This window comes from Xiphophorus hellerii, chromosome 6 (genome assembly GCF_003331165.1).
Source record: "Xiphophorus hellerii strain 12219 chromosome 6, Xiphophorus_hellerii-4.1, whole genome shotgun sequence".
In the NCBI taxonomy this organism is placed as follows: Eukaryota; Metazoa; Chordata; class Actinopteri; order Cyprinodontiformes; family Poeciliidae; genus Xiphophorus; species Xiphophorus hellerii.
Window position 1 is genome coordinate 21,482,073 of NC_045677.1, and position 25,911 is coordinate 21,507,983.

Here is a 25,911-nt window from a genome sequence, read left to right on the forward strand (position 1 = left end):
AGGCAAGTCAGAGCTCAAACCAAACCAGGAGCTAATTTTTCAGCCAGTAAAAGCCTGGCTGCTGCATCTCTAAATCAGAATGATTTTTATTTAGTTAGTTTGAATTCTACACATGAAAATATAAATAAAATGTAAAAAAAACCCCACAAGTACAAACTTATACAACCTTTTACATTCCAGATTCAAATAATAACATACAAGTTATCATTTTGTTTTATTAATTTTATTTACAAAATTATCACATATACATATATTATCTATAAAACAAGAAAACCTTAAAGTTTTGACAAGAGTTTGGTCAACCTCCAAAAGTTACTGGTGGCTGTGGAAGCTGCTTTCCAGCAGAGGGCGCTGTGCTCAGTTTTGGCAGCGGCAGGAGGTGATGGAGAGGAAAGTACGAAGCTGCTCATGCTGGTTGATGAAGCTGTGGCTCTCGTATCCCTGAGGAACGCAGGAACTGGACTCTCTGTCTGACCACAGCAGGCAGTTTCCCAGATCAGATGGACTCCTGCAGCAGCAGAAAAAAAAGAAAACATTAATGAAAAGATCAAAGTGAACATGTAAAGTGGAAATAAAATCTCACTGCAAAAACACAATATCTTACCAAGTATTTTTTTTTAAATCTGGTTTCTAGTGTAAATATAACAGTACATTTGAAATAAGACAAGACTAACTTACAAGTAACTTTCCAGCAAGAGATAGGAGCTTGTTTTTAGTAAATATTTCCTTAATAATGATGAAAAATTAAGGAAATAATCTGCCTGTGCAACACAGTACTTTTTCATCAATATTAAGGAATTATTTACTAAAAACAAGCTCCCCTATTTTTCTGGAAAGTAACATGTGAGTTAGTTTTTGTCTTATTTCTAGTATACTAATATTTTATTTGTCTAAAGATAAAGAACACTTAGGCAAGATTTTGTGTTTTTGCAGTGCAGTAACAGTCATCGGCAACAGCAACCCATAAGTGATCATAATATAAATTACCTTATAAAATCAATGTCACAAATTATTTTTGTTTTATTAACGTTTTCCTTTATGTAGGTGCAGAGTATCTTTAAAACAAAATGTCAAAAAATTCACAATCAATGTTTAAACTACGTCATATATTTGCGAAACTAAGCACGTTTTGCAAATAAACGGCATTTCCTCTTATGCAGATGCTAAATAAGATTCAACCATCAGGGAAATATTTAAGGTCTGTAATCTTATAACAAGACTGGAGAGCTAAAAAGAGCATTTGGTGCAGAGAATCAAAATGCATCCCACTTACAGAAGGTGTCAAAACTTACAGGCTGTTGTTACAACTGGGGGTGGCAGAGGAGGTGTGTGTGTGTTCATACTGACCTGAGAAGGCATCGGTTTCCTGTTGTGCAACCTCCCGAACATCTGCCCACATCTACTTCCTGCAGAAAATTAGCAACACAGAGAGACAGAGAGAGGGGAAGTCAGTACACAGCTGGCTGCAAATATTGACCCACTTTGAGCCGAGGAGCAGCTGCCGCTTGGAGAGTTAAAGGTGCTTTAATTTGACACCACTTGTGTTTGTTAGCTCCAATCTTACATTTGGTGCAGAGAATCATCAGAAAACCAAAACCAAAACTGAAGAAAACAGAAAACTTAATAAATTATTGCTTTCTGTTTTAGCTAAATGTAGTTGTTTTTGTGGCTTACTTAATAAAATAATTCCTTTTTTGATTTGGATGTTAATGCAACTTTTGTTTTCAACCTGTTTTTCCAGGAAGGAGAGCAGATCAGTGTTTGGTAAGATAAACTTAGAAAGTATTCATCAATCAACAAACCAATCTCAATTGGTTTGTTGATTGACCAATTGAAGTCAATCAACAAACCATGTAACATCAGTTTAAAATCACTCTCTAAAAATGACTCTCTAAAATAAAAAAACTAATATATATATGTTTCTATGTTTTGCTAAAATACATCTAATAATTTAAAAAAGAATAAAAATATGCATTCTATAGTAAAGTTCATTGACCGTATTATTGCACAATTTTACATTTCGAAACTAAATTTGCTTAATGGAAACAAGTCAATTAAAAAAAAACACAACAAACAAAAAGTACAAAAAGTTTTTCAGAATTGGTTTATTTACCAAAACTGCAATGAAAAACAGTTTACGCATTAATCGATTCACATGACAAACAAAGAAGACAACAGGAAGTGTAGGATGATCTTTATGACTTGTTAAGTGAATAAGCTTGTTCATGTGTGACTCTAATTGCATTTCTTAATTAATTGAGATACCACAATTGCAAATTATATATATATTTTTTGACATTAGTGGAATATTCACAAAGTTTTGCGCAGGTTTGTAATGGAAACTCAATGCAGTCTGCTGGGTTTCCTTAGATAGAAACTTTTTAAACTACTTTGAATAATTGAGTTAGATTACTGTATTGTTGATAACCAGGATCAGTTGGAACGTATATATTTTGTTTTTTGTAAAGTGTCTCTGTTCTGAATTGTCGCTATATAATGTCTCTTTTCCAAATCCAAATCGCTACTAAATGTTATTTGTACTTAAATTCTTTGTCTTTGGGTCTGCCGAGTGCAACACGCTGTGGTGGTTTTCACACCCGGATGTGCGGTGCCAGCTTCTCCGAATTGGCCTGACTAAACACCGACTTCCACTTTTGAGTCTGGTGCATAAAGGCACTTCATTATTGTCTGGCACCCAGCTAAGGCCCTGTTTCCTCTGCTCTCGATCACAAAGGAGTGTGAAGCAAGCATCTTAAAGGAATCAGCTGAATACACCACGCTATTCAGAGAAATTAATGGCGTGAAGGAAGTTTTTTTTCTTACTTACTTTGAGCCTCTCTTCTTTGAATCCATCTGCATGCTGGACTGTTTCATAGTAGTACTCCACATGTGGGACCCTGTAGCAGCTTTCCTTCAGCTCGCAGGCCGACACGGTCTGGACCACATCCACTTTGTTAGGAGTTTCCAGCAGCGCTGAGTCAAACTTTGTGGGGACGCAGGAAAAACCCTCTGGAAACAAACCACGAAGGAAAATGTTAACAGGAAAGAAAAGCAGTAAAACTTAAACAAGTCTGGGTTTCCATATGGAAACACTACAAAAACTTATCTGATTTGAATAATACTCACTAGAAACGCTGGGTGATATAAGTCATTAATTAGTTTTTTGTTTTAGATATCTGAAATACTGCCAAACCTGTGGCGTGACCTTTCCTCTTTCATCCACAGTTTCCAATCGAGTTGTTGAATTCATTTTCTCCTTTCACGCCAGGCCATTGTTTTTTGTTTTTAAGCAGTTATGAGGTACGGTTGCGAAACCACATACGACTACAGAGAGTTACTCAACAGGTTGTTGCTAGGTAACCAAAGAGTGAGTGAGTTGCTAGGTAACTAAAGAGTGAGTGAGTTAGTGAATGTCACCAACCTAGCTTAGCTTAGCTGCTAAACAGAATTTGAGATTTCATATCAATTGGTTTTTATATAAACATTTATCGATGCTAAAACATTTGTGTATAGTCTATTTAACATAGTAGATATTACATTATAGACGCATTAAATCAAGATTTACTAATTACTAATTAATTGGAAGAAATCAGTTCAAATACGCAAAAATCTGATCGTTTTCTTATTGTTAATATTAAATACATCAAAACTGATAACTACCAGTATAATAAGTAGATCAACATATTTTTTGTTTGTTAAAAATGCCAGATACAGAATAAAAACATGTTATTTGATGCACATCTTGTAATTCTGCTAAATTCAAAGCTGCTACTTCTATGTAAGAACATGCACAAGTTTTCCCTCTTTGGAGTGTGGAAAAAAATTGTAATCAGTCCAAATCGGAAAAACAGAAGTTGTCATAGCACTGATATAGTGATCAGTATCTACATCTCTGCATCTCTACTAAATATTATATTATTAAAATTCAAGCAGCTGAATCTGAAGAGTTGAGAGTTGTTGTTTTTTTTTAATGTTTAAAAATGTTACATTTTCCCCAAGAAAGCTTATAAATCTCCAAAGAAAATATTGGCAAAGCAGAGGAACAAGTTATCGTTAGACCTGACTTCAGTTATTCTAGAGCTCTTGAGGGCCCTCTGCTGCTGTGGGGGCCCAACAGCAACTCCTTAGGTTGACTGGCTATTTTTTTTTATTTTAAATAGTAATATATTTGTATACTAATGAAAACTGACGACCACACAGCAGCTTTGTTAACTAGTCAACCACAAACTTTAGTGGTTTTTATAAAGGCTTAATGTTGTAGATCGACACAACTTAACACAATTTTTTTAGAAATAAAAATCTGAACACTTTGGTCTAATAATTACAACTATCTCAATTTGTGTTAGGCTGTTTGTAAATTATTCCCAGTATAAATCCAACTCTTGTGTGAAGAACTCAAAGGTTTGTTAGAGAACATTAGTGAATAATCACCAAACAGAGAAAGGGACACAGAAGATCCCTTATCTTTAATGGTGCAGTTTCGCAAATATGACCTTTAAGGCAGAGCAAACTTTGTGTAGACACAAAAGACGTAGAAAAAGTTCAAAAGTAAATTTAATTGAAAAAATATGTATAATTGTTATTCCATTTGATTATTAAGTTGAATTATTAAATTTTACACAGTTGCTAACTTTTGGCCATGACGAATGTAATCCACCAGTGCCAGGCTATGACACAGAAATTGAATTGAATTGAGAAGAGTTGAGCTGAACATGACGGTTATTAATATTAATTCAATATTTGGAAGTGTGACCAACACGGATTGAACAGCTTCTTCCCTTTCCTCCACAGTCATTGCTAAAACTACAAGCACGCTATAATTTTAAAACATCCCAAAAAAATCAAGCTCCTTCTACAAGCTCTCCTGCTGTTTGCTGATTGGCCAGGTTGGAATTTTACCAAAGAAATCCACTTCAATGGGAGGAAGCCCAGAGGGAGATCTGAAGAGATGAGAATCAAACGGAATGGCCATGCTAGTTACGCAATATCTGTAGTGTTGGTTTATTACATAAGACAAACAAACAAACAAACAAAAAACCCACACTGAACTTTGTTGTTTTAACGAAACAAAAACGTGAAAAGACCCAATGACTGAATACCTGGGGTTCCTTTAGAGCGGGAACATCCTCCCACGTCTATTACCGTCTCGTACGGAGTTTCTAAGTAGTAAGTCCTCAGAGCTGGGACTCGGATGCACTGGGTCAGCTTGACCTCGCAGTGGCACTCCTCGATGACCTCCACCTCCCGGGGCCCCTCAAACAGCAGCAGCCGCTCCACTCGCATCCCCGTCGGCTCGCACATCTGGTTCGCCCCGCAGGAGGGCAGCCGGGTCAGCGGCTCTGAGATTTCTGGGGCAGCCGGGCCGTGCGTCCGCATCTTTAAGGAGATCATTGGGGCGAACATGTCAGAACATGTTTCTGTCCTTGTCAGCGTCAAGGTATAAGCTGATTTTAGGCGATTTATAGCTAATGTTATGCAAACGAGAGAAAAAAAAAAAAAGATCGGTGACATGAGGTGTGATTATCAGATTTTGTCTACAAAAATGTATTTTTACTTTTTCGTCATAAGGTTTTATACATGTACGACGGAGTATTAGGGCCATACTAATAAAAAAAAAATACGAGAATAAAGTCAGAAAATTATGAGCATAAAGCCGTACGAGAATAGTCGAAAGAGATCGAGAATAAAGTAATACTTCGAGAGAAAAAATCTAAATAATATGAGAAGAAATCACAATATTAAAATAATAAAGTCATAATATTACAAAAAATAAAGTCAAAATAATACGAAAATAAAACCATAATATTACCAGAATAGTCATAATATTATGAGGATAAAATGCTAATATTGTGAGGATAAAATCAAAATAATCTGAGAATAAAGTCGCAATATTTCCATAATAAAATTGTAATGTTACGACTTTATTCTCTTATTATTTTTGACTTTACTCTCGTCATCCCCGTCCCCTCAGCGCGGCTCTAACACTCCGCATAAAGAAAAAAAACTTATAAATTACAACAAATTCACACTGCCGTATTGTGGCAGGAGGTGGAACTGCAGCATACCTTCTTGCTCCTTAGAAATTCCAACATGGAGGAATGTTTTGAGTATTCTTTCTGTCTTGCTTCAGGCGATGATCTTATGGCCATCCCACAACGTGACCTACACATTCCCACATCTACTGCTGACAGGACTCCCGGAAATGTCTAAATACCCAGAGAGAGTTGCCAATGAAAATAGACAGCAAATATCAATAAATAGATAAATATAAATAATCGATTTATTGTATGTTGGCTTCCTTACCTTGCCCAATGTACACAAAGTGACTCTGCCTCTTGCAGCACACTCGTTGTGTAAACAGGTTTCTGTGAACGATGTGTTTGCTCACTACAAAAACACAAGACAGGCATGTATCTGTCCTGTCATTTGCTGATGGATAGCATTTATTGAAGTTGTTGCAACATGAGATTCTAGTCTAAAGCAGCAGGAAAATAAAGATCACACTCTTCTGCAAGCACTCATTCTTTATATGTTGAAAGAAAATGTCGTTAGCACAAAAACTGCAATTCCCCTTTCCAGATTATAAGATTATATTATTTTTTATGATTATTTACCTGTTTTCACAGGTTAGCATGCACTTTCCTGTTGTTTACAGTCTGTGAGATAAATCAGACAGTTGCTCTAGAACAAAGGATTGGCCACCAGTACTTACATGTCATGTGAAGCACAAACAGGAACAGAAGGAAAAGTTGAACATCCATGACTCATCTGAATGTGCTCCTTAGTGCTGTCCTGCTCACTTCTGCCTCAGATATTTATACCCAAAAGTGAATCTTTCAGAGGCCGAAGAAGAGAGAGCTAATCAAATTTCCATGATGAATGCCTTACAATGCAGGGGTCACTTCACAGGGGGATCTCTGTTCTTTTGTTTGTTTGTTGTTGTTGTTTTTTTTGCTGCAGAGAGACCCAAATATGCTGACCAGATCTGAGCTCCTACTAATGAAGGGGCTTAAAAAGGCCCTGAGCCATTCAAAGAGTCACCCTCAAAGGCATCAATCATCTTTTATCTCAGGGGGAAGGTGTTTAGCACCTCTGACTTAAAACAAAACTGTGTCTAAACACATAAACGGGAGCAGCAGGGGGGAGCGTGATCCTCACCTTCAGAAAACTCCAGCACCTTTGTGTTTATTCAACATGATACCAAATGGTCAGACACTCTTAAACCTTTCACAAATCCTCAACTCTTTACTTTCCTCTAACTCATTTAGGATTCTGACTAAAGCTGTACATGTTGTGCATATATTTGAGACAATGTGGAAAGTTAAGCTAGCACATTTAGAGAACGAGCACAACAAGCATCGATCTTATAAATGAAGCGTGTCAGAGCTTAACCCTAAACAGATTCCAACTCATTTTGTGCTATTTGCCCTTTTTATTTTCCAAATTATTTTGGCTGTTGAAGAAATATGTATGTTTCAAATCTGGACTATTATTTTTTTTTATTATTATTATTTCAGAAATTACATATAAGGTTCTTAAATTAGCCTACAGTGGCTAAGCTTCACTAAAACAAATCCAAATGACAAAAAATACTCTTTGAAAATCTATTGAGACAACCACTTTTGATCCCACGTTTATTTAACATAAAAAATCTATTCTGTTATATTAAGATTTATTTTTGGATGTGTAGTTATTATTTTTGTTAAATCTTATATATGACCACCAGATGGCGGTAATAATTTACCTCGTTTTGCAACATGCAGGATACTGAAATGATTCGGTAGTGATGGTTGGGTATATTGTGTTTGTTATAAAAGCGTCTATGTGTGATTAATGTATTTTATGTAATTACATTTTTATGTTTTTTACATGGTTACAAAAAACATTAGAACAAACACTGAAGCTATTATTTTAAATTCCCATAATATGATATTTCAGACTCGAGTAGTTTGAAAATAGTAAAAAGGAGAAAAAAATTAGTTATAATTAACTTAAGTCATAATAATGAAGACACATGAAAGTGATTGTTGCTGCCAGTTATTGACACATCTTAGGTCATAATGATACTAGAAAAATAATAAGAATAAATAAATATTTAGTAATATTATTAATATCTTAACAAACATTGACAGTATTCAAATAACAAAAATGGAAAAGTGTCCACTGCTTCAGCCACCCAGTCCACACTTTGGACAAAAATTTAGTTCTCTATGTTCAAAGCTGTTATAAACATTGAAAAAAATGTCAACATTAATTGTTAACTTTAAATCTGACTTTTTATCTTTAATCATTCTGGGCCATATCAAAAAACCTGAATGTTCTTAAAGGGCCAGTTGTGCCAGAATGCATTGATAAAACCCATGAAATAGCTACAATATCAATAAATAGCTTCTTGAAATTAAATAATATTAAACATCTTTTCACACTAATCAGTTCATCCAGAATTTTCTGATTGTTTTTGTGTTGTTGTTTTTTTTTCAATCAAAGTCACAGATTTTGAGGTGCTAATTTAGAAATCTTCATTTCAAAATTTGCACTAATGTGACTTTTTATTAACTGCTGTATCTGTCCCGGACTATAACATGACATCAAGTAAGGCTGAGGCAGCAGTCACTTTATCCCATATGTTTTTGGCCAATTTTGAGAAAAACCATTTCAGTAAAATCAGAAAATAAATGATGATCTGTTGATTTTATGTGAATTTTGCATAAATTCTGCAGATTGGTGAAAAACTGGAGGGAATTATAGATGTAATTTGGGAACTAGAGGGCCACATGAAAAACTACCCGGCCAGATTTGGCCCCCGCGCCTCGAGTTTGACACATGTGCTCTAATATAAAGGTGGGTTTGTCAGCGTGAGATTATTACGGAAGAGGATTAGGGCCACTGAAAAAAAAAAAAAGAATTCTGACTTTAATCTCAGAATTCTGACTTTAATCTCAGAATTCTTTTTTTCTTTTTTTTTTTTCGCTGGCCCTAATCCTCTTCCGTAGATCATCCTACTGTAAGTGTGTCACATATAAAAAGTTGTGGAGTCATTTTCTATTCAAATCCACCTCCATGTATTTTCCTTCCAGGCGATCCTCTCCTCATAAGAGCCTTTCCTTCAGCATCGCACGTGCAAAGAGCTTTATTGAGCGCGGCTTATAATGAGTCACCTGTGGCATGAGCAAGCAGTTTATACGCAACGACTTCCCGGGATAATCCCGGGTGTCCAGTCTCGGTGCTGCAGAGGTTGATGAGGAGCAGACATCTGTCTGCTGTCACGGTCAGTGTCTGTCTGGGTCACCGGGTCAGTCACAGAGAGGCCTGCGCTCATCTCAAGCTAGAGGTTTTCGCTAAGCTAAAGTTAGCTTGCAGTACCGTTTATGAATTCTTCGTGTCATTTGGAACATGTTGAATTCAATAACGGGTCAGATTTATGTGGGCTGGGTTGAAATTTTAAACAATTTTATATACTTTTAAGTGGACCTAAATGCTTCCCAAGTATGGAGGATTGGTCCTGCTGAAATTGGCAATAGAAATATAAATAAATAAATGTATTGATGAAGTAGGCTAATAAGGTAGCAAATATTGCATCCAAAAATCATATCACTGTAGTTTAATTTTTCACTGTATTTTTAATCTTGTTTTATTAAATAGTTTCCTTTATGTTTTTCATGTTCTGTACTTATTATCATATTTAACATTTATGTAATATTTTCTTTTGTTCAGTGGCAGTTTTTTCAATATTGATTTATTTTCTCCTCTAATATTTTCTCTTTGCATTTTCTCCCCTCTTGTGATGATAAAGACATGTTAGTTTATGTCCCTCTCTATAATCATATAAGTTCTTTAAAAAGTTCTTATTTTTCACTTTTGGATATTATATTTGGCACATTGATGACTTCACCAAGCAATTTAGTTATTTAAATTTCATTGCCAATTTTGTCAGGATCAATTCAATCAAACCAAATCCATAACTAGAAAAGTTAGCATTTTCTCCTCTGATATAATATGAATTTATTTTGAAATTATTTTAATAAAGACCAATACTTTTATAAGAAGAAGACTGTTAAATGTTTTGGTAAAAGAAGAAGACCTTTTAGTGGTGTCACACTGTTTCCTACCTTTTTACATATAGTTGCTTATATGTTATGCAGATATGTGAAAAATTAAGTGGATTAGGTGAAACATAAAGTACTGTCATACAGTTCACATATTTATATCATTTTTGATGGGCTCTGGATTAGGAGAGAATGAAATTCACAGTCTTCGAATTCGTCAGAACCAGGTACTTTATGTTACCGTCTAATATGGTTTTGTGTGACTTTTTTAATATTTTAGGACTGATCTTATATAAATGAAATTTCATGAATGCCCACAGACAATAAATTCTGAAATGAATCAGAAATGTGGCCATCTGATCTGTTTTCCTCTACGATTCAAGGATCCCAGCATCCTGAGGTTAATGAATCTTCATCAGTGCAGACAAAGTGTTTGCATAATGTTTCATGAGATAAGATTGCGCTGTTATTGGATCATTGCTGTGACATTTTAACAGGAGTTGTGCAAATTCTGTAGCAATTTGTTCACATGAGAGCTGCATAATTTTTCTGACGGGCAACAAGATCTGACTTTTGTGATGCTACAGCGTCAAATGTATATGAAGCAATACGGAATAATTGTTTAAAAAAGTATTATAGAAATAATGGAAGTTCTTAATTGCTATCATGTCCAAAGTAGCAAATTTTTGAATTAGCAAAAATATTGTAGAGGCAAGAGGATGAATAATTTAGAGCATTCATACAATGACTGTATAGATATACTGTAGATCCACATGTATTTCCAAGACTGAGTGTTAGTCAGGTGGTTTGCTCATCTCCAAGACCTCCAGAGGCTACGTATTGTCTGTCTGCATGGGAGGAGGCCAACACCGGAGGGGATTATAGGGCATTATGTTGTAGTTCTGGATTATAAACCGTGAGACAACACTGCTGCACACAGACCAGCAAAGGTGCCAGTGCATACTAGTGTATAGACTGGACGAGAAGACTTTTCAGGAAAGCCTTTTTAAATATTTATTTTTTTCTTCTGATGCATGCTGCACATTTTTCCAGTCAGCCTTTCAATTTGAGTGTTTGGTTACTGAAAAATATATTTCATTTTACTTCAAAATCACTGTATTTATTGAAATTGAGGAAAAGAGTGTGCGCCCATCTGGATTGAAATCATGTATTTGAAGAATAGAAATAATGCAATCAACACAGAGAGGAGCAAGAAGAACATTAAAGGGAAAACATGTAAGTACAGACACACAGTTTAATTCCCACTCCAGCAAGTGTGACATAAACTGCAGAAAGTTTTCATGACATTGCCTCACTTCCTTTTTCTCAATGTCAGGTTCTTATTTACGGTCAGGCACCCATCAAGAAGAAATCCTGACTTTGACATCACCAAAGGAGAACAACAAAGTGGAGAGAAACAGAAAGGTGACAGAGGATGAAGAGTCGCTGCAGAGGACCGCTTTCGGGAAGGCCGTGTACAACATGACCCATTCGGAGAGGGTGATGGACGACCTGACGTTTGGACGGCGGGTGGGATTTTACGAGCTGAAGGGAGAAATCGGTTCTGGTAACTTTTCGCAGGTTAGACTGGGAATACATGACTTGACAAAAGGTGAGATTTTGGCTGCTTTGATTTTAATACAACATACAGAATCTTTCACATTTATGGAGAACAATATGTGCACTACAAAAATACAGTATTTTTTGTTTAGTTTTCAATGCAAATATCTTAACATTTTAAATAAGACACAACTAACTTACAAGTAACTTTTCAGCAGGATATAGGAGCTCGGTTTAAGTAAATAATTTCATACGATTTATTTTAAAAATACTCATTAAACTCACAGATTTCTTCACTTATGACAGGACATTTTTCACATGTTAGAAGTGAAATAATCCGCCAGTGGAGTAAGTACTTTTTCATAAATATTAAGGAATTATTGACCTAAAACAAGCTCCTATATCTTGCTGAAACATTATTTATAATTGAGTTTTGTTTTATTTCAAGTGTACTAAGGTATTTGCACTATAAAATAGACCAAAAATACTTGGTAAGATTTTGTGTCTTTTCATTGTGTGAAAGATAAAAAGAGTTGTTATGGAAACTTCCAACCATCCAGCCTCATTTGTCACTGCTCCAGTTATTCTAAACTTTTAAATTATTATTCCTTGTGTAGACAAGCATCCATTTTCATGCTCTTGTTTATATAAGTGGCATGCTCTCTCGTCTTTCCCATTTTGAAAGAGAGGCTAAGAAAAATGCACCACACTGTCCTACAGCACTGGGAAACAAGTCACAAATGTATTAAATACGTTTCTTTAGTTATTTATTTAGTTAAAGTACATTTATGTAAGTATGGAACTATCTTTGTGTGACATAAGCTTTAAATAAATTCACACTATATTTAAATTCTCTAGGGTAGCCAGTATTTTTCAAGAGGGGCTTGTGGCCCCCCTCACCCCTCCTTGGGGGCGCCACTGTTTATGATGAACAAACTTAAAGATGTTTTACATCAAAGTACAACAAAGTGTCTGTGCGGTTTGTACAGAGACGATTTTTAATCTTCCATTTCCTCTTCCTGTGACTCGTTTTTTGAGAAATTTTTTCCGCTCCGTCTTAAGTCACGTGTTTGATGTTACGTGTTTCAGCTTTCAGATGAATGCACAGACATCCAGCTGAGCTTAAGGAGACATACTTCCATCAGTCTGGGTCATTCCACATGTGCGAAGACATGACTAATCTCATCACTAACTAATCCATAATGTTTTCATCCTCGTCTGCTTTTGGGTCACATGGCAGCTATGCTGTGAAGGGCTAGAGGGGGGGGGACAAGTCAGGTCTAACGTAGCATTTTAATAGAAAATTAAATGAGGAGATTATGAAGCTTAAGACAAAATTGTGTTTTTGATTACCTTTCTCTGTGTCACCGTGTGATATAGAGAGAGTAGCAGTGAAAGTCCTGGATAAGGAGCGTCTGAGCAAACACACCCAAGCTCTCTTTGCCTCTGAGATCACCTGCATGGAGAGGCTGTCCCATCCCAACATAGTGCGCCTGTACGAGGTGGTGGAAACCTTCAAGCGGCTTTACCTGGTGATGGAGTATGCCAGCGGAGGGGAGCTGTTCTCCAGGATCACCACCAGGGGGCGCCTGTCGGACCTTGAAAGCAAGCTGGTGTTTTCGCAGGTTCTCTCGGCAGTCAAGCACATGGTGAGTTAGTGAGAAGGAGGCAATTCTCTGGGAAACGGAGTGGGCGTTGGGTTTACCAGGAAAACGAAAGCAAAAAGCTTCAGAGGAAAGCGTCAAAACAGGTCAAACACTGACGGTTCCAGGAACTGACATGATGATGTTTAGGCAAAAATGCAGAATAATTTTTGCCTAAAAAATTATGCAAAATTCACATTTTTGCCCTTCAGTTTTGGAAATTAACAGCTTCTATAAACAATCCAAGTGCTTGAGCAATAAGTTAATGGTTTTTTGGTGTTTGGAAAATGAGCCGTTTCAAAAACCTCCCGATTGTTGAGTCACACTTTGTCGTTACCTGGCAACCCCAGCAAAGCCCAGCCCATCGCCTAGCAACCCAAGCGGAGCTCCAGAACGTTTGTTAAGCTGGTTTTTTCGATATATCCACTGCACAATGACTGCTGGAAAAGTCAACTGTTTTGTTATTGACTTACCAATCAGAAACCACTCACTGAATTCTTGTTGGTTGTGCAGGAGGCTCCACTCCTGCTTTTCAAAGATGTACAGTTGTATAGTTGTATATATTATGCAACTATACCTGTGTGTTGTATAGTTGTATACAGTATACAACTATACCCAACTATACAGTGAAGGCCAAATCTGTTTATGTTCCCCACCTTGAGTTTTTTCAAATTAATGTTTGATCTTCCTATAGTAGCTCATAATGGACTGATTTGATTTTTGCAGTATTGCACACCCAACGTGAGTGAGAGGGAAGAGTTTTTCACTTATACCTCGTTTCCAATGATTGGTACAGCATGAGTCAGTGTTCCCCAACTCTGATCCTCAAGACACACTGCCCTGCATCTCTTAGCTGTTTCCCATCTTTAATGCATCTGATTAACAAGCAGCAGCTTGTTAATCAGCCTTCAATTGAATTTATGTGTGTTAAAGCAGGAAAACATCTAAAACATACAAGGGAAACAGACAAAGAGCATAACAAACCGCACCAACTGGTACCATACCACTCAGTGGGAACAAGACTTTAGATATAATCAGCAACTTTGCTGCTAGGAGGGTTAAAGCTGCAGTACATAAATATATTTTATTATGTCACTATGTTGTGACAGTATAGTATGAGACAGATAATCTGTGAAAAAATCAAGCTCCTCTGCCTTCTCCCAGTGCTCCCAGTGCTAACCAGAAACAACCAATCAGAGCCAGGAGGCGGGTCTTAGTGCTGTCAATCATGTTACTATATAACATCTTCCAGTCAGCATAGCTTGTTGTGAATGGTAAGGCTAGTTAGCATGGCCACCATTGTCGGCAGTAACGATAAAGTGTTTCTCCACCATTAGCACATTTAGCAGAGAGTACATGAGATTGATTGACAGCGCTAATGCCCTCCTGCTGACTCTGACTGGCTGTTTTTGACTGGGAGTGGGGCATTTCTTCAGACAACAATAGCAGCATAGTGAGGAGGTGGAAGAGATTAATTTTTTTTACAGATTATTTGTCTCATATCATACAGTCCCGACAAACTTAAAGATATATATTTTTAAATAAAAGTTATGTACTGCAGCTTTAAAAAAAGATCTCAACTTTTTAACTTTTATTATCAGCTCTGATTGCCCCAATAACATGTGTTTGTGTTCTCCTTTTCCAGCATGATAATAACATTGTCCACAGGGACCTGAAGGCTGAGAATGTGTTCTACACCCACACCTACTGCATTAAAGTCGGGGATTTTGGTTTTAGCACGTATTGCTGCTCCAGTGATATACTCCACACATTCTGTGGCTCTCCACCTTATGCAGCACCTGAGATTTTCAAAGAGAAAGGCTACATTGGACGCTATGCAGATACTTGGGCTCTGGGTATTTTGCTATACTTCATGGTGACCGCCACAATGCCCTTTAAAGCAGCCAACACGACCCGGCTGAAGATTTGCATCCTGCAGGGTTCTTATGTCCATTCCCTCATACGTTTCCCAGTCCTGTCAGGAGATCATAAAGGGCCTCCTGAGGCCAGTTCCCATAGACCGCCTCACCTTGACGCAGATCATGATGAGTGACTGGATGACGGGCATCGAGTACCCTCAGGCCTACCCGCCCTCCAGACCGACTCCATCACACCTGGTCGATCAGAACCACGTCCTCACCTCAGATGATCTGAGCGTGAAAGTGGCGATGGAGGATCTTGGCATCAGCGCGGTTCATCTGTTCAACAACAGTCTCGACTTGAGAAGCCCTGTCACCGGGACCTATCGGATCGTGCTTCATCGGATCCAGAAGAGAAGATCGATAGAGGCTGCGGGTTACAGTCGGACACGCACGAGTGAGTCCCTAGACAGACTGAGGTGGAAAGCCGGGTCAGAGGGCCATCTGTACAAGCGCCACTCTGTGGTCTGCGCCATCATGTAGCTCCATCTTTAACTTTTTAAGATGTGCTTCCACTCTGAGCTTTAGGGTATGGCCCCAACTCGCATATTTTCTGCGATTGTGAAAAACTTTCTTAGACACACTCACTGTATGTATCTTGATCCTCTTGGGTTTTTTTCAATGTCCACACACTTTGATTTAAGTACAAGTATTTTGGCAATAGCATAAGGTTTCTGAAGGGACAGAGCATGATTTCATGTATTATGAAGGCTTCTGAGAATGTACACAGTAGAATGCTCCATGAACATACTTGGTCTCTTTCTTGTCCACTAAAATAACATCCAGAGTTGTTGCAACTGGAGCTGCACTAAATCAGCTGAGCGTGAAGGAAATTTGTTGAAGGTTGTCAGTGACCCTCTTCAGATTCCTCTTTCTGTAAGGTTACAGGAATTTAGAAATATAAAAACAAGTCAGGAGAGTTTTTTTTATTTGTAGATTAGTGAATGCAACAAGCCGTGCATTTTCCATGCCTGCATCACCCTGTTCAGGGATGCATGAGTCAAATTTGGAGTCCTTTAGCAAATCTAAAAACTCAGTTTAAGAAAATGCTCCCTCCTCCAAAAGCATTGGAATGGGAAAGAAAAATTCTTTAAATGTTGACATCAAAACCTGACTATCCAAAAGATTATCAACATTTTTCTTTGCAGAAATGTTGAATGATTTTTTACATATAAGTGGCCTGTTTAAGATCATGTTACAGCATGTCAGTCACTGGGCCAGTGAGTTTTGCTCTACCAAGAATGCTGGGGTTTTTTGGGTTTTTTTTTACAGCTCTGGTCTCCTGAATGTCATGTTTATGAATTGATTCATTAAACCCTGACCTTAAGTGAGGCAGGCTGTAGAGCTTCAGATGTGATTTTTGGGTTCTCATGTATGTGACCGTGTTTATTTGGTTAGAGACAAAAGAAGGAACTCCATAATTCTTATCAGGCCACTATTTTAAAATAAAGAATTTACATTTATTCTGTAAAATAATGCTAAAGTCTATGGATTGTGTCAATAACTTTAGTTATCTATACATAAGTTTAATCACTTTGGAGAACATTAGCCTTTTAGCTGCCAGGTAGCTTTCGCAAGCTAGTGCTAACTTATTCAACATTCACACTTTGACCAAAAAATTGGCCATAAAGTCAATACAGACAGAAAATATTATAAAAATGTAAAACACCAAGTACAAAGTGTGTCAACAAAAGTGCAAGTATCATTAATTTGTTGTTGTTTTTAGTAAAATAATTTTTTATCCAGTTGTAGCTCAGCTGATGCAACAGAAAGAAGGTAACTCTTTTCATCACACGCTTGTTACTCAAAGAAGGTCAAATATTTCACTAAATTATTCTTACATATACAACCTTGCTTTATTTGTACATATAACTACCAGTAAATATTACTTATGAGGATTTTAAGCACACTAAAGAGCTTTTTAAAAGCAATAAAATATTACTTTTTTTTAACTTTTGCTCTGTACAGATCAACTCACCCTACTATTACTGAGGAAGGAACAGAATTTTCTCTTATAATGACACAGTAAATTTGATTTGCTGTCTTTCAGTTCGGTCTTATGTGACATAAAGTACCTGTTGCGATATGTTGATACTAGTGGAAAATGTAATTCGAAGGAAAAAGGTGTCATTTCCAAACAATGTTGCTTTCTGAAATGTTTTACAGCGGCTTTCATCTTTCATTTTATTCGTTTTAACTTTTATGGGAACCATAATTTACAGCCATGGCACGATTGTTAGTGTCTGACATCCAACTTGCACAGCCATTTCATTAATAAATAAGTCACAGTGTGTCAGATGAGGTCATTATTTCTGTTTACAAAACCTGCTTTAATAATTTATAACTATAATTTTCACACCTTTCCAGCATATGCCATAACAGCTCAGATTTTATGACATTTGTTTTAATGTAAACCTTTCTTTCCTGTATTCGTTTTCCGACTTTTCTTTCATGTTTTTTCATCCTTCACAAAAGAAGCCGCAGGCTTTGCCCCAGCTTGCATTTTTAAAAAATTTTTTAGCTCTCCTGTGAGCATTGTTGAGATATAGACAAGAAGAAACGAAAGCACCAAAATCCCTTTCAAGTTGCAACACAGTGTTTTTGACCTATGAGGGTGGTACTCCTATTAGTCACTCTCAAAGAAGTATTGGATGTCCACCAATATTCGATATGCAATAACTGTTTTGGTAATTATCTTGCATTTGTCAGGCTATTCATCACTCCTTCTGCCTGTGAGCTAAGTTGGCACCATTTTCAAACAGATACTTGAAGTCTGTGAGGCCTCCTGGCGTTTAAATCTCAAGTCACTCTACATTAAAACTGCCTGAACAGTAACTTTTCTCTCACCGGTGTTTTAAGCAGAGACGATGACAAGCTTAAAGGTGTTCCTACTCATTCTTTAATCAACATACATCACATTTTTAAAGTGGGCCTGTGTGGGCTAATAATTTTTCTATTGAGACACTCATTATCTGTTCTTCATCTTGCTCTCTGCAAGATGAAGCCTCTGCAAGGCACCTGTGTGGAAGTCATCAATCTCTGATGGCAGCAAAGTCAAACACACACTGCGTCAGGCATGGGAAGATCTTATCTACAGCAAGCCCCAGCAGTGCCCATGGAGATGAGGGAGCAAGAAATAAATAACAAATAAAACAAATAAAAAGTTAGTAATTCAAGCTCCACGGCTTATCAGATAGCACTCCTAATCAAGCGCTGATACACGAGTCTTGTGCAAGCTTTCTTGCTTGAGCTGCACTTGGAAAGGGAAACTTTGATCCAAATTCCAACCAAACCTGAATAAATGTGCTCAAAGTCCTGATAACTGGGCAAAATGAAAGCAGTGATGTAAGAGAAGAGGATCAATTTCATGCTTTATTACGTTAAAACCACCATCCTAAATGTTTTCATTTGGAATTTATGTAAAAATGATTTTCAAATTCTTTTCCGAATGACAATCTTGAACATGCTCTGATCTAAACCAGCTGTGTCCAAACATAGAGGATTCATTTGCATCCCTTGTCCACAAGTCAAGAATAACAGATTTATTTCACCAGACACAACAGATGGTGACACATTTAAAACAAGCTAAAGTGAAATTTTCATGGTTTATTTGTACAACAAATTTCAGCAACAAGGCAGTTCAAATTGCATTACACCATAAAAATACAAAATGCAGAAGATACAACACAATCAACAATTGAGAAAACCAGTAAACATTATATTTTGTCAAGTGTAATAACATCAAAATGTTGGTGAATGTTTAATTTATTATGGTTCAAAAGTGACTGTAAAATTTGGATTTTTAAATTCGATTTGAAAGAGCAAATTAGATTACAGACAAATTAAAAAGAATCCTAAAACATAAACCATTAATTTTTAATAGCCACATTTTTACATTTAATTTTAATTTTAGAGTATTTATCACCACAAACATCCAGTATTTTTTTTAGAATTTATTAAACGAGGCGAAATCAGATTTTGTTAATGAAAGAAAACAACAAAAGGAGAAACTCATATCATTTTCTTGTGGCAGAATACATCTAAAATGATTTACAGATTTGTGTTTTTGTAGAAACATTGTGTATATTTGGTTTCTTTCTACAAAAAATATGTTTTGTATTTTTCATAATAAAATGAATAAAATGTTTGTAGACCAGTCTTGCTTTTAATTGCAAAAAGTTTGAACTCCATTGAATTAAACCATCCCACTGTAGCTCTGGCTGTATGAAGCTCACGTTTTGTGTCACCTCTAACTGACCCTTATTTGGCTCCATCCATCTTCCGATGACCCCGCTGAAGAAAAGCATCCCCACAGCATGATCCTACCACTGCCATGTTTCACAGTAGCGATGGGTCTGTCACAGTTTTATATGTTAGCTAATAAAAGAAAGTTTGATCCCAAATGGCCAGAGCTGCTTCTTCCAGATGTTAGCTGTGACATCTGGCTTGTGACAACCTCTAAACAAAACTTATTTTAGTTTTATAGGCATATGTTTGAGTAAAATGAACATTGTTCTTTTATTCTTTGAACTACTGACAACATGTCTCTGAAATGACAAGCAAAAAATTTGTATTTATTAGCAGAAAATGAGAAATGGACAAAATTCTGAAAAAGATGCAGTGATTTCAGACATCAAATAACACAAAGAAAACAAATTTCATGCTAATTTAGAAACAACAATACTAATATTTTAACTCAGGAAGAGTTCAGAAATCTACATTTGGTGGAATAACCAGGAGGTTTTCAATGGGGTTCCATGCAATGGTCTCTTATTTTTTCCAGAACTGTATTTGTAAAAAGTTATTAAATTATAATTTGTGTTGTTCTATCATATAAAACTCATATAAAATACAATGAGGTTTGTAGTTATAAAGGTTCAAGGTTCTATGAATCCTTATGCAACGTACAGGAGATGCTAATTTCACAGTGAACAAAAGCTCTGCTTCAGCCTGTTGCAGTAGAGTAATAGAGTAAATATGTTACCTAAACTCAAACTTAAGTGCTTTATTGTATTATTTTATCACTGTAATTCCCTACATTATTGTATTTCAAAACACTTTTATGACTCGACTAGTTACATATTAGTGGATAACGACGTGAAGCATCTTGTGTTCTGTAAAGTTGATTTAAATCAAACATTCATATCAAGAAATGAAAAGTTTTCAAGACAATGACTCAAACAGTTTAAGAAATATTTCTTTATTTTATCATATTCAACTCAAATGTCGCTGAAATATTTGCACACACTTTCTCATTGTCTGACATTTTAACAAATTTTGTTAAATGCCAAAATAATGACCAAGATTATTTTATAAGCTTTCTTCAAAATAAACTTATGTTTCTTTAGTATTTGGTAGAAATCATTTTATGAACTGGGTCAAACAAGCCTACCAAAATAACTCACAGTAGTTTTCTGGAGTTTTGCCCCCCTCCTCCTGACAGAACTGGTGTAACTGGGTCAAATTTATAGCCAGCAATTAGTAACCAATTTGCTGGGTTACTCGTCGTCTATTTGGTCCAAGCTTTAACTTCCTGGTTCATGTCTTGAGATATAGCTTTGATATTTCTGCATAATGTTTAAGTTTAAGTTACCAGCCTTTCCTGCAGGAAAAACCCACACTACGTAATACTGCCACCTCCGTACTTCACAATTAGGATGGTGTTCTCCAGTATACAGTTTTCTCTTTATGAAGTCGTCACCTTCACCAAGCGTTTTTACTCTAAACCGTGGTTTATTTGCAAAATTTGCACCAAAACACACCAGTCTGTGTGTGAGCATCTTTAATCATTTTTGACACATAGACACCACCATGTGAGATGTTATAATTTCATTTTTTATTAGAACACATAATTTGCTATAAAACCTGTACACAAAGGTATGAAATGAAAGACACTTAAAAAAAATCTAAATTAAAGTATGACAAAGCTTCTCATTTTCTATGGCACAAACTTTAAAAAAGCAATTACAGTTCCAGTCATATAATTACTTAAATGAAATGTGTAGACACTGCAGATGTATTAAATATTGTATGAACACTTATAATTTACTCTCCATCACTATTTCTATAATCAAACAGCTTATTTCATGTTTGATGGAATGAAAACGGTTGCCGAAGTAGCCATGCATTGAAATGTGTGGTCTGTGAATATATTCTGTGGTCACCTATCAGCTTAAAAAGTCCATTTGTTAACAACAAAGTGCAGCTGCAACTCTAGAGTAGCTTTTGACCTGTTATGTTAATGCTGAGCGAAAGCAAAAGCAGAGCTGCAACATTTTCTTGGCCAGCCTCCTGACTTTGTCCTCCAGTCAGACTCCATAAAATCGCCGTAAAAGCCGCTCTTTGCTCGGTAATAAAACTGCAAACAGCAGGAAGATTGAAGGTGGTGTCGCTGTGGGGAGCCGTCCTCTTCAGCCTCTTTTCGGATGCTTCAAATGCTGCAAAGACAGAAAAATCTGAACTTTTAGAAATATTTCTTTACGACATACCTCTTTGCAGATTTCAAGTAGAAGAATATTTCCTATATTTACCTTTTTCTCATTCTTCTCATTCTTATTCTTCTCATCAATCTTCAGCACAAGCTCCTTGACCCATTTCTCATTGGGGTCTGTGCAAAACTTGCGTCCCCTCCTCATGATGAAGCTAAAGGAAGGTGAAGAGTTCAGGTGAGGTTCTGGTTCAGGTGATTAGATCTGACTCAAAATAACCGTTTTGTGTTTGAAAACTGACATTACGGCAGGGATGTTGCAGCCGCCATCTGTCTTCTGGCGTCTGTAGCTCACTGCGTGCTTTTGAACGTTGCTGGCGAGATTCTTCACATACTTCAGGCAGCAGTCCTCGTAGGACACTAAAATATCATAAATCAACTTCAATTCAGAGCCGCCAAATTACAAAAACATCACAACTTTTATACTAAATTTGTAGAAACATTATAGTTGATTAATCTTTGTTAATCAACTAAGATTAATTTAGCTAATCTTAGTTAACTAAGTTTAACTTAGTTATCTATAAAATCTACAGATAGATTTTATAGATAGTCAATGCTATCTATAAAATGTGGGGATGTTTAATAAGGTTGTAAAGTCAGCAGTAAAGACACAGGAAGTCACATCTACCCATCCCAGTATTCTAGCAATAAACCAAACTTATTAACCCTGATTACTTCTTTATTGCATGCTAGATATGCAACACTATTTCCAGAAACCAGCTGTTTGTTTGATAAACTCTTTACCTTGTGCCAAAGTGAAGCAGAGACAAGAAAGAATCAGCAGGAAGAACAGCGTGTTGAACCGCATGGTGAAGTCAGTGGAGGCAAATCTGGAAAGAAAAAATCAACGCAATCAGCCTTATCAGTGTTATTACTGCAGCTCCGTTCCACCCACACATTCCCAAATAAACCTTGAACTTTTGACAAATGCAGAAATGTCAGTCTTTGTCTAACACCTGTCCAGTCACACCTTGAATCAACAAAGTAATTTATTTTGGATTATGGGGAACATTTTCTGTTATATAAATGCCTCTAAAGGACAAGTACGTTTGCTTTTTATTCTTTTATAATTATGCATTCTTGATATTCCATTTGTGTCAAAACTAACTTTTTACAGTTGCTTTTCAGAACAAATTAGGATGCACAAACATTCACCCAGAATTCCTATTCTCTCCTGTGGATTTGGATAATGAACCTAATGATTTTACTAAACATTTACATCCTGCAAATGATGGCAATTCTTGTTTCCTCTTAGTATAGTGAAATGAACAACCAACTAATCAAAGCAAAAACATTGAATATGATTAGAAAAATAAAGACGAACTAACTCTAACCCTAAAATATCTCACCTGTGATGCTATCGGTGTCAGTTGCAGCTCCTTCGTCTTGTGTCTACCAAACCTGTGCAGGCACTTCTCTTTATAAGATGTCTGTGCTGGCAAAACGCCAGCAGTGTCACCTTTGTACTTATCAGTTTTTTTTTTCTTTATATAGGATGGCCTATGAGTTTCAAAGTGTCCCTGGTGTGTTTGTGCATTTTCTCAGACGTGACCTCTGAGAAATATAGAAAAGATTGCTTGATTTCTTTCCAACTATGTGCAATAGTTACTTAAAAGACTCATAAACTCATAAATGCATTCAGCTCAATTTAGTTCATTAGTAAATGACAACAAGAGTCATCTTAGGGCAGCATAAAGAGAAAGACAACAACTCACTTTTCCAAAGTTTAAGGGCTGTAACATAAAAAAGAGAAACATTTGCATCCAAGTACAGAAAGTGAAAAATAAATAACATTTATATAAGGCAAAAGTCTTAAGACAGAAAAATATATTTTATTGTCCCACAGTGGGGAAATTCCAGGGCAAAATCATCAAAGTGACATGCAATCAAAGTATGAAGATTTACACAAAGATAAGGATGTAAAACATATAAAAACAGGATAAAAAGTATCATTCTGAACAGAAAGGGCAAAGTTTCATCATAAATACTACGCAATTTCAAAACATAAAATAAAAAACAATATTCACTGATTTGTTTTTCCAGTTCTAAACTATTTACAGTTTACAGCAATGCTTACATTTAAATGTTTTATTTGAGCATTTTTTTGTCTTTAAAGTAGTTCTTGTCCTTTTTTCTGTAAAGTATTTGAATTTCCTTGTGTATGTTTGTTGCTATAACACAAAGTTTTCCCATTTAAATTCAGACAGAATCAGCAGAATCAGAGTTATTATTTAATTCCCACTGATTCTCATTTGGACTCTCCATGCAACATTTTTTAACCAGTCCGACTTTTCATAAACTAATTTTGTACAACGTAAAAAATAAAGAAATACTTTAGTGCAAAATTAAACTACTTATTTTATTAGAACTTTAAAGGATTTTTTTTGTATTTGATTGTCTCACAGGTATCTATGTTTTTTACTCCAGTTAAAAACAGCATCTGGATGATAAACATCTCATAAATTACAGTAAACGTTGAGGTAATTCCTGACCTGTCACAACTTCGCTCTAGGTTAGGAATCAAAACTTCAACTACTTAACCTCACACCTAACATTATTTAACCTACAACATGAACATTTAATAATTACCTGTAAATCCATACATTTCCAATCAATAACTGTGTCTGTAAACATTAAACTCAGTATGCGTAAAATTACTTAAGGTTGCTTTGGATTATTAAAAATGTATTTTATTTATTCCCAGTGCTGGCTCAAGGTTGTACTGGGACCTTAAGCAGAATAAGAGTTGTTTCCATTTTAGGCCATCTAAAATATTTTTACTGTATTGTCTATGGTAAAATCAAATCAAATTTAACATCATTCAAATTCTCATGGGCAAATATAAAAATCTTAGATCTATGGTCTGTGTAAAAATTTAAACATTTACGGGAGGCCCCTGGGGTTCTGGGGGCCCTAAATAGCAACTTTTGCAGTTTTATCCAGAGATAAAGAAAACTGTTAATGTTAAATTTATGATTTATGTCTTTCTTTGTTATTATGTTATCTATTTGTAGTGGTCAGTGATGTCACGAGGAGTTACTCAGTACTTTTTTACTATAACTTGAATATTTTTTTGACGGCTAGGTTTTACTTGAGTAAAGATTTGTTGAAGTAGTGTTACTCTTACTCGAGAATAGTCTCTGTGGTAATCCACCCACTTCTCGTTGATTGGCATATTGTTTATTGTTTTGAGATTTTCAGATACAACTTCCTTTTAAAGTATTCTTAGAGCTATAGGCTACAGGTCACTTACATTTCTAATGACATGTTTTGGCAATATCCTCCAGTTCGCATGACTGACCAGGAATGATAAATTTGAACTACTTTTCACTAGAATTTATGACTTAATGTTTAAGATGTTGTTTTAAATAGCATATACATGTAGCATAGCATTATGCATATGCCCACATAAGATCTAATTCAAGATTTCCAGAGAAATCAAAGTGAATGTTGAGCTGAACGAATCGCACTTTCATTTTTTTAATTTGCTGCGCAATCATTTCTAACTTTACCCTGGTAATGTGAGCGCCAAGTTTTTACTTTTATTTTAACGAGGTCCTGCAGCTGTTTGTTTTTAGTTTTCTTTTCATTTTTATGAATTTTATTCCCAGAAGTGAGACGCATCAAGTTCCATCGGTCAGAGTTTCAAACATACGGCGAGGCACAGAGAATAGTGCGCAGAGTTTGTGAAAGTTTGTTTGTTACTTATTTACTTTTATTGGTTTGAAGTTCCCAAACGTTGTTGCGCAAATCTTTTATGGGTTCATAAAGGCTGCAGGTTATCTCATCATTTGATTGTTCAATTGGCCTAATAATAAGAGCCGTCAATTATTCATCGCTAGCTTACAACAAGTTCCTTCCCGATACGTAAAATTTTGTTTGAACTATAATATTATGAGTAACTGTTCAGATTTAGATTTACTAGCCTCTATCTGTTATAATAAAAAAAACTAGGACAGCTAATCTTAAAGCTCATTTTATGTGTTGTTTTATTATTAAATCATAGCATTCCTACTTGACATTTTATTCATATTGTTAAGCTTTACAAACCCTTTCTGACAGCTCGGCTTCATTTTGACAAGTAACTGGGTGTAATGTGTTTCTCTGTCACATTTCTAGTGTTGAAAAGCTCGCTGTGTTTCTTCTGGCCTAGTTTTCCACCTTTCCTCACACCTAGATCTCACTCGATTGTCATCACATTTGCCCTGCCTTTGTTATTCAGAAGCTATTGGTGTACAGATGGATCTGAAATGATT

General features: G+C 36.0%; 3 protein-coding genes across 3 annotated transcripts; 1 reads left to right on the forward strand and 2 right to left on the reverse strand.

Moving 5' to 3' along the window:
• Positions 1 to 218: 218 nt before the first annotated feature.
• On the reverse strand, positions 219 to 6,381 carry pnhd (pinhead). The gene is made up of 6 exons (XM_032564998.1): positions 6,304 to 6,381; positions 6,066 to 6,206; positions 5,100 to 5,376; positions 2,828 to 3,009; positions 1,348 to 1,406; positions 219 to 508 (listed from the first exon to the last, which is right to left on the reverse strand). Exons 2-6 carry the CDS (start codon positions 6,168 to 6,170, stop codon positions 358 to 360), a joined length of 774 nt encoding a protein of 257 aa, XP_032420889.1. The 5' UTR covers positions 6,171 to 6,206; positions 6,304 to 6,381; the 3' UTR covers positions 219 to 357.
• A 4,831-nt stretch (positions 6,382 to 11,212) lies between these two features.
• On the forward strand, positions 11,213 to 17,461 carry LOC116721913 (serine/threonine-protein kinase NIM1-like). Its single transcript, XM_032565945.1, is given in 5 exon segments — positions 11,213 to 11,282; positions 11,383 to 11,627; positions 12,956 to 13,255; positions 14,895 to 15,200; positions 15,202 to 17,461. Coding segments are annotated over 5 exon segments (1,371 nt in total). The 3' UTR covers positions 15,652 to 17,461.
• A 3,521-nt stretch (positions 17,462 to 20,982) lies between these two features.
• On the reverse strand, positions 20,983 to 23,101 carry ccl25a (chemokine (C-C motif) ligand 25a). Its single transcript, XM_032566565.1, has 5 exons — positions 23,005 to 23,101; positions 22,400 to 22,485; positions 21,898 to 22,015; positions 21,699 to 21,810; positions 20,983 to 21,605 (listed from the first exon to the last, which is right to left on the reverse strand). The coding sequence occupies exons 2-5, from the start codon at positions 22,461 to 22,463 to the stop codon at positions 21,579 to 21,581; spliced, it is 321 nt and encodes a 106-aa protein (XP_032422456.1). The 5' UTR covers positions 22,464 to 22,485; positions 23,005 to 23,101; the 3' UTR covers positions 20,983 to 21,578.
• Positions 23,102 to 25,911: the final 2,810 nt, after the last annotated feature.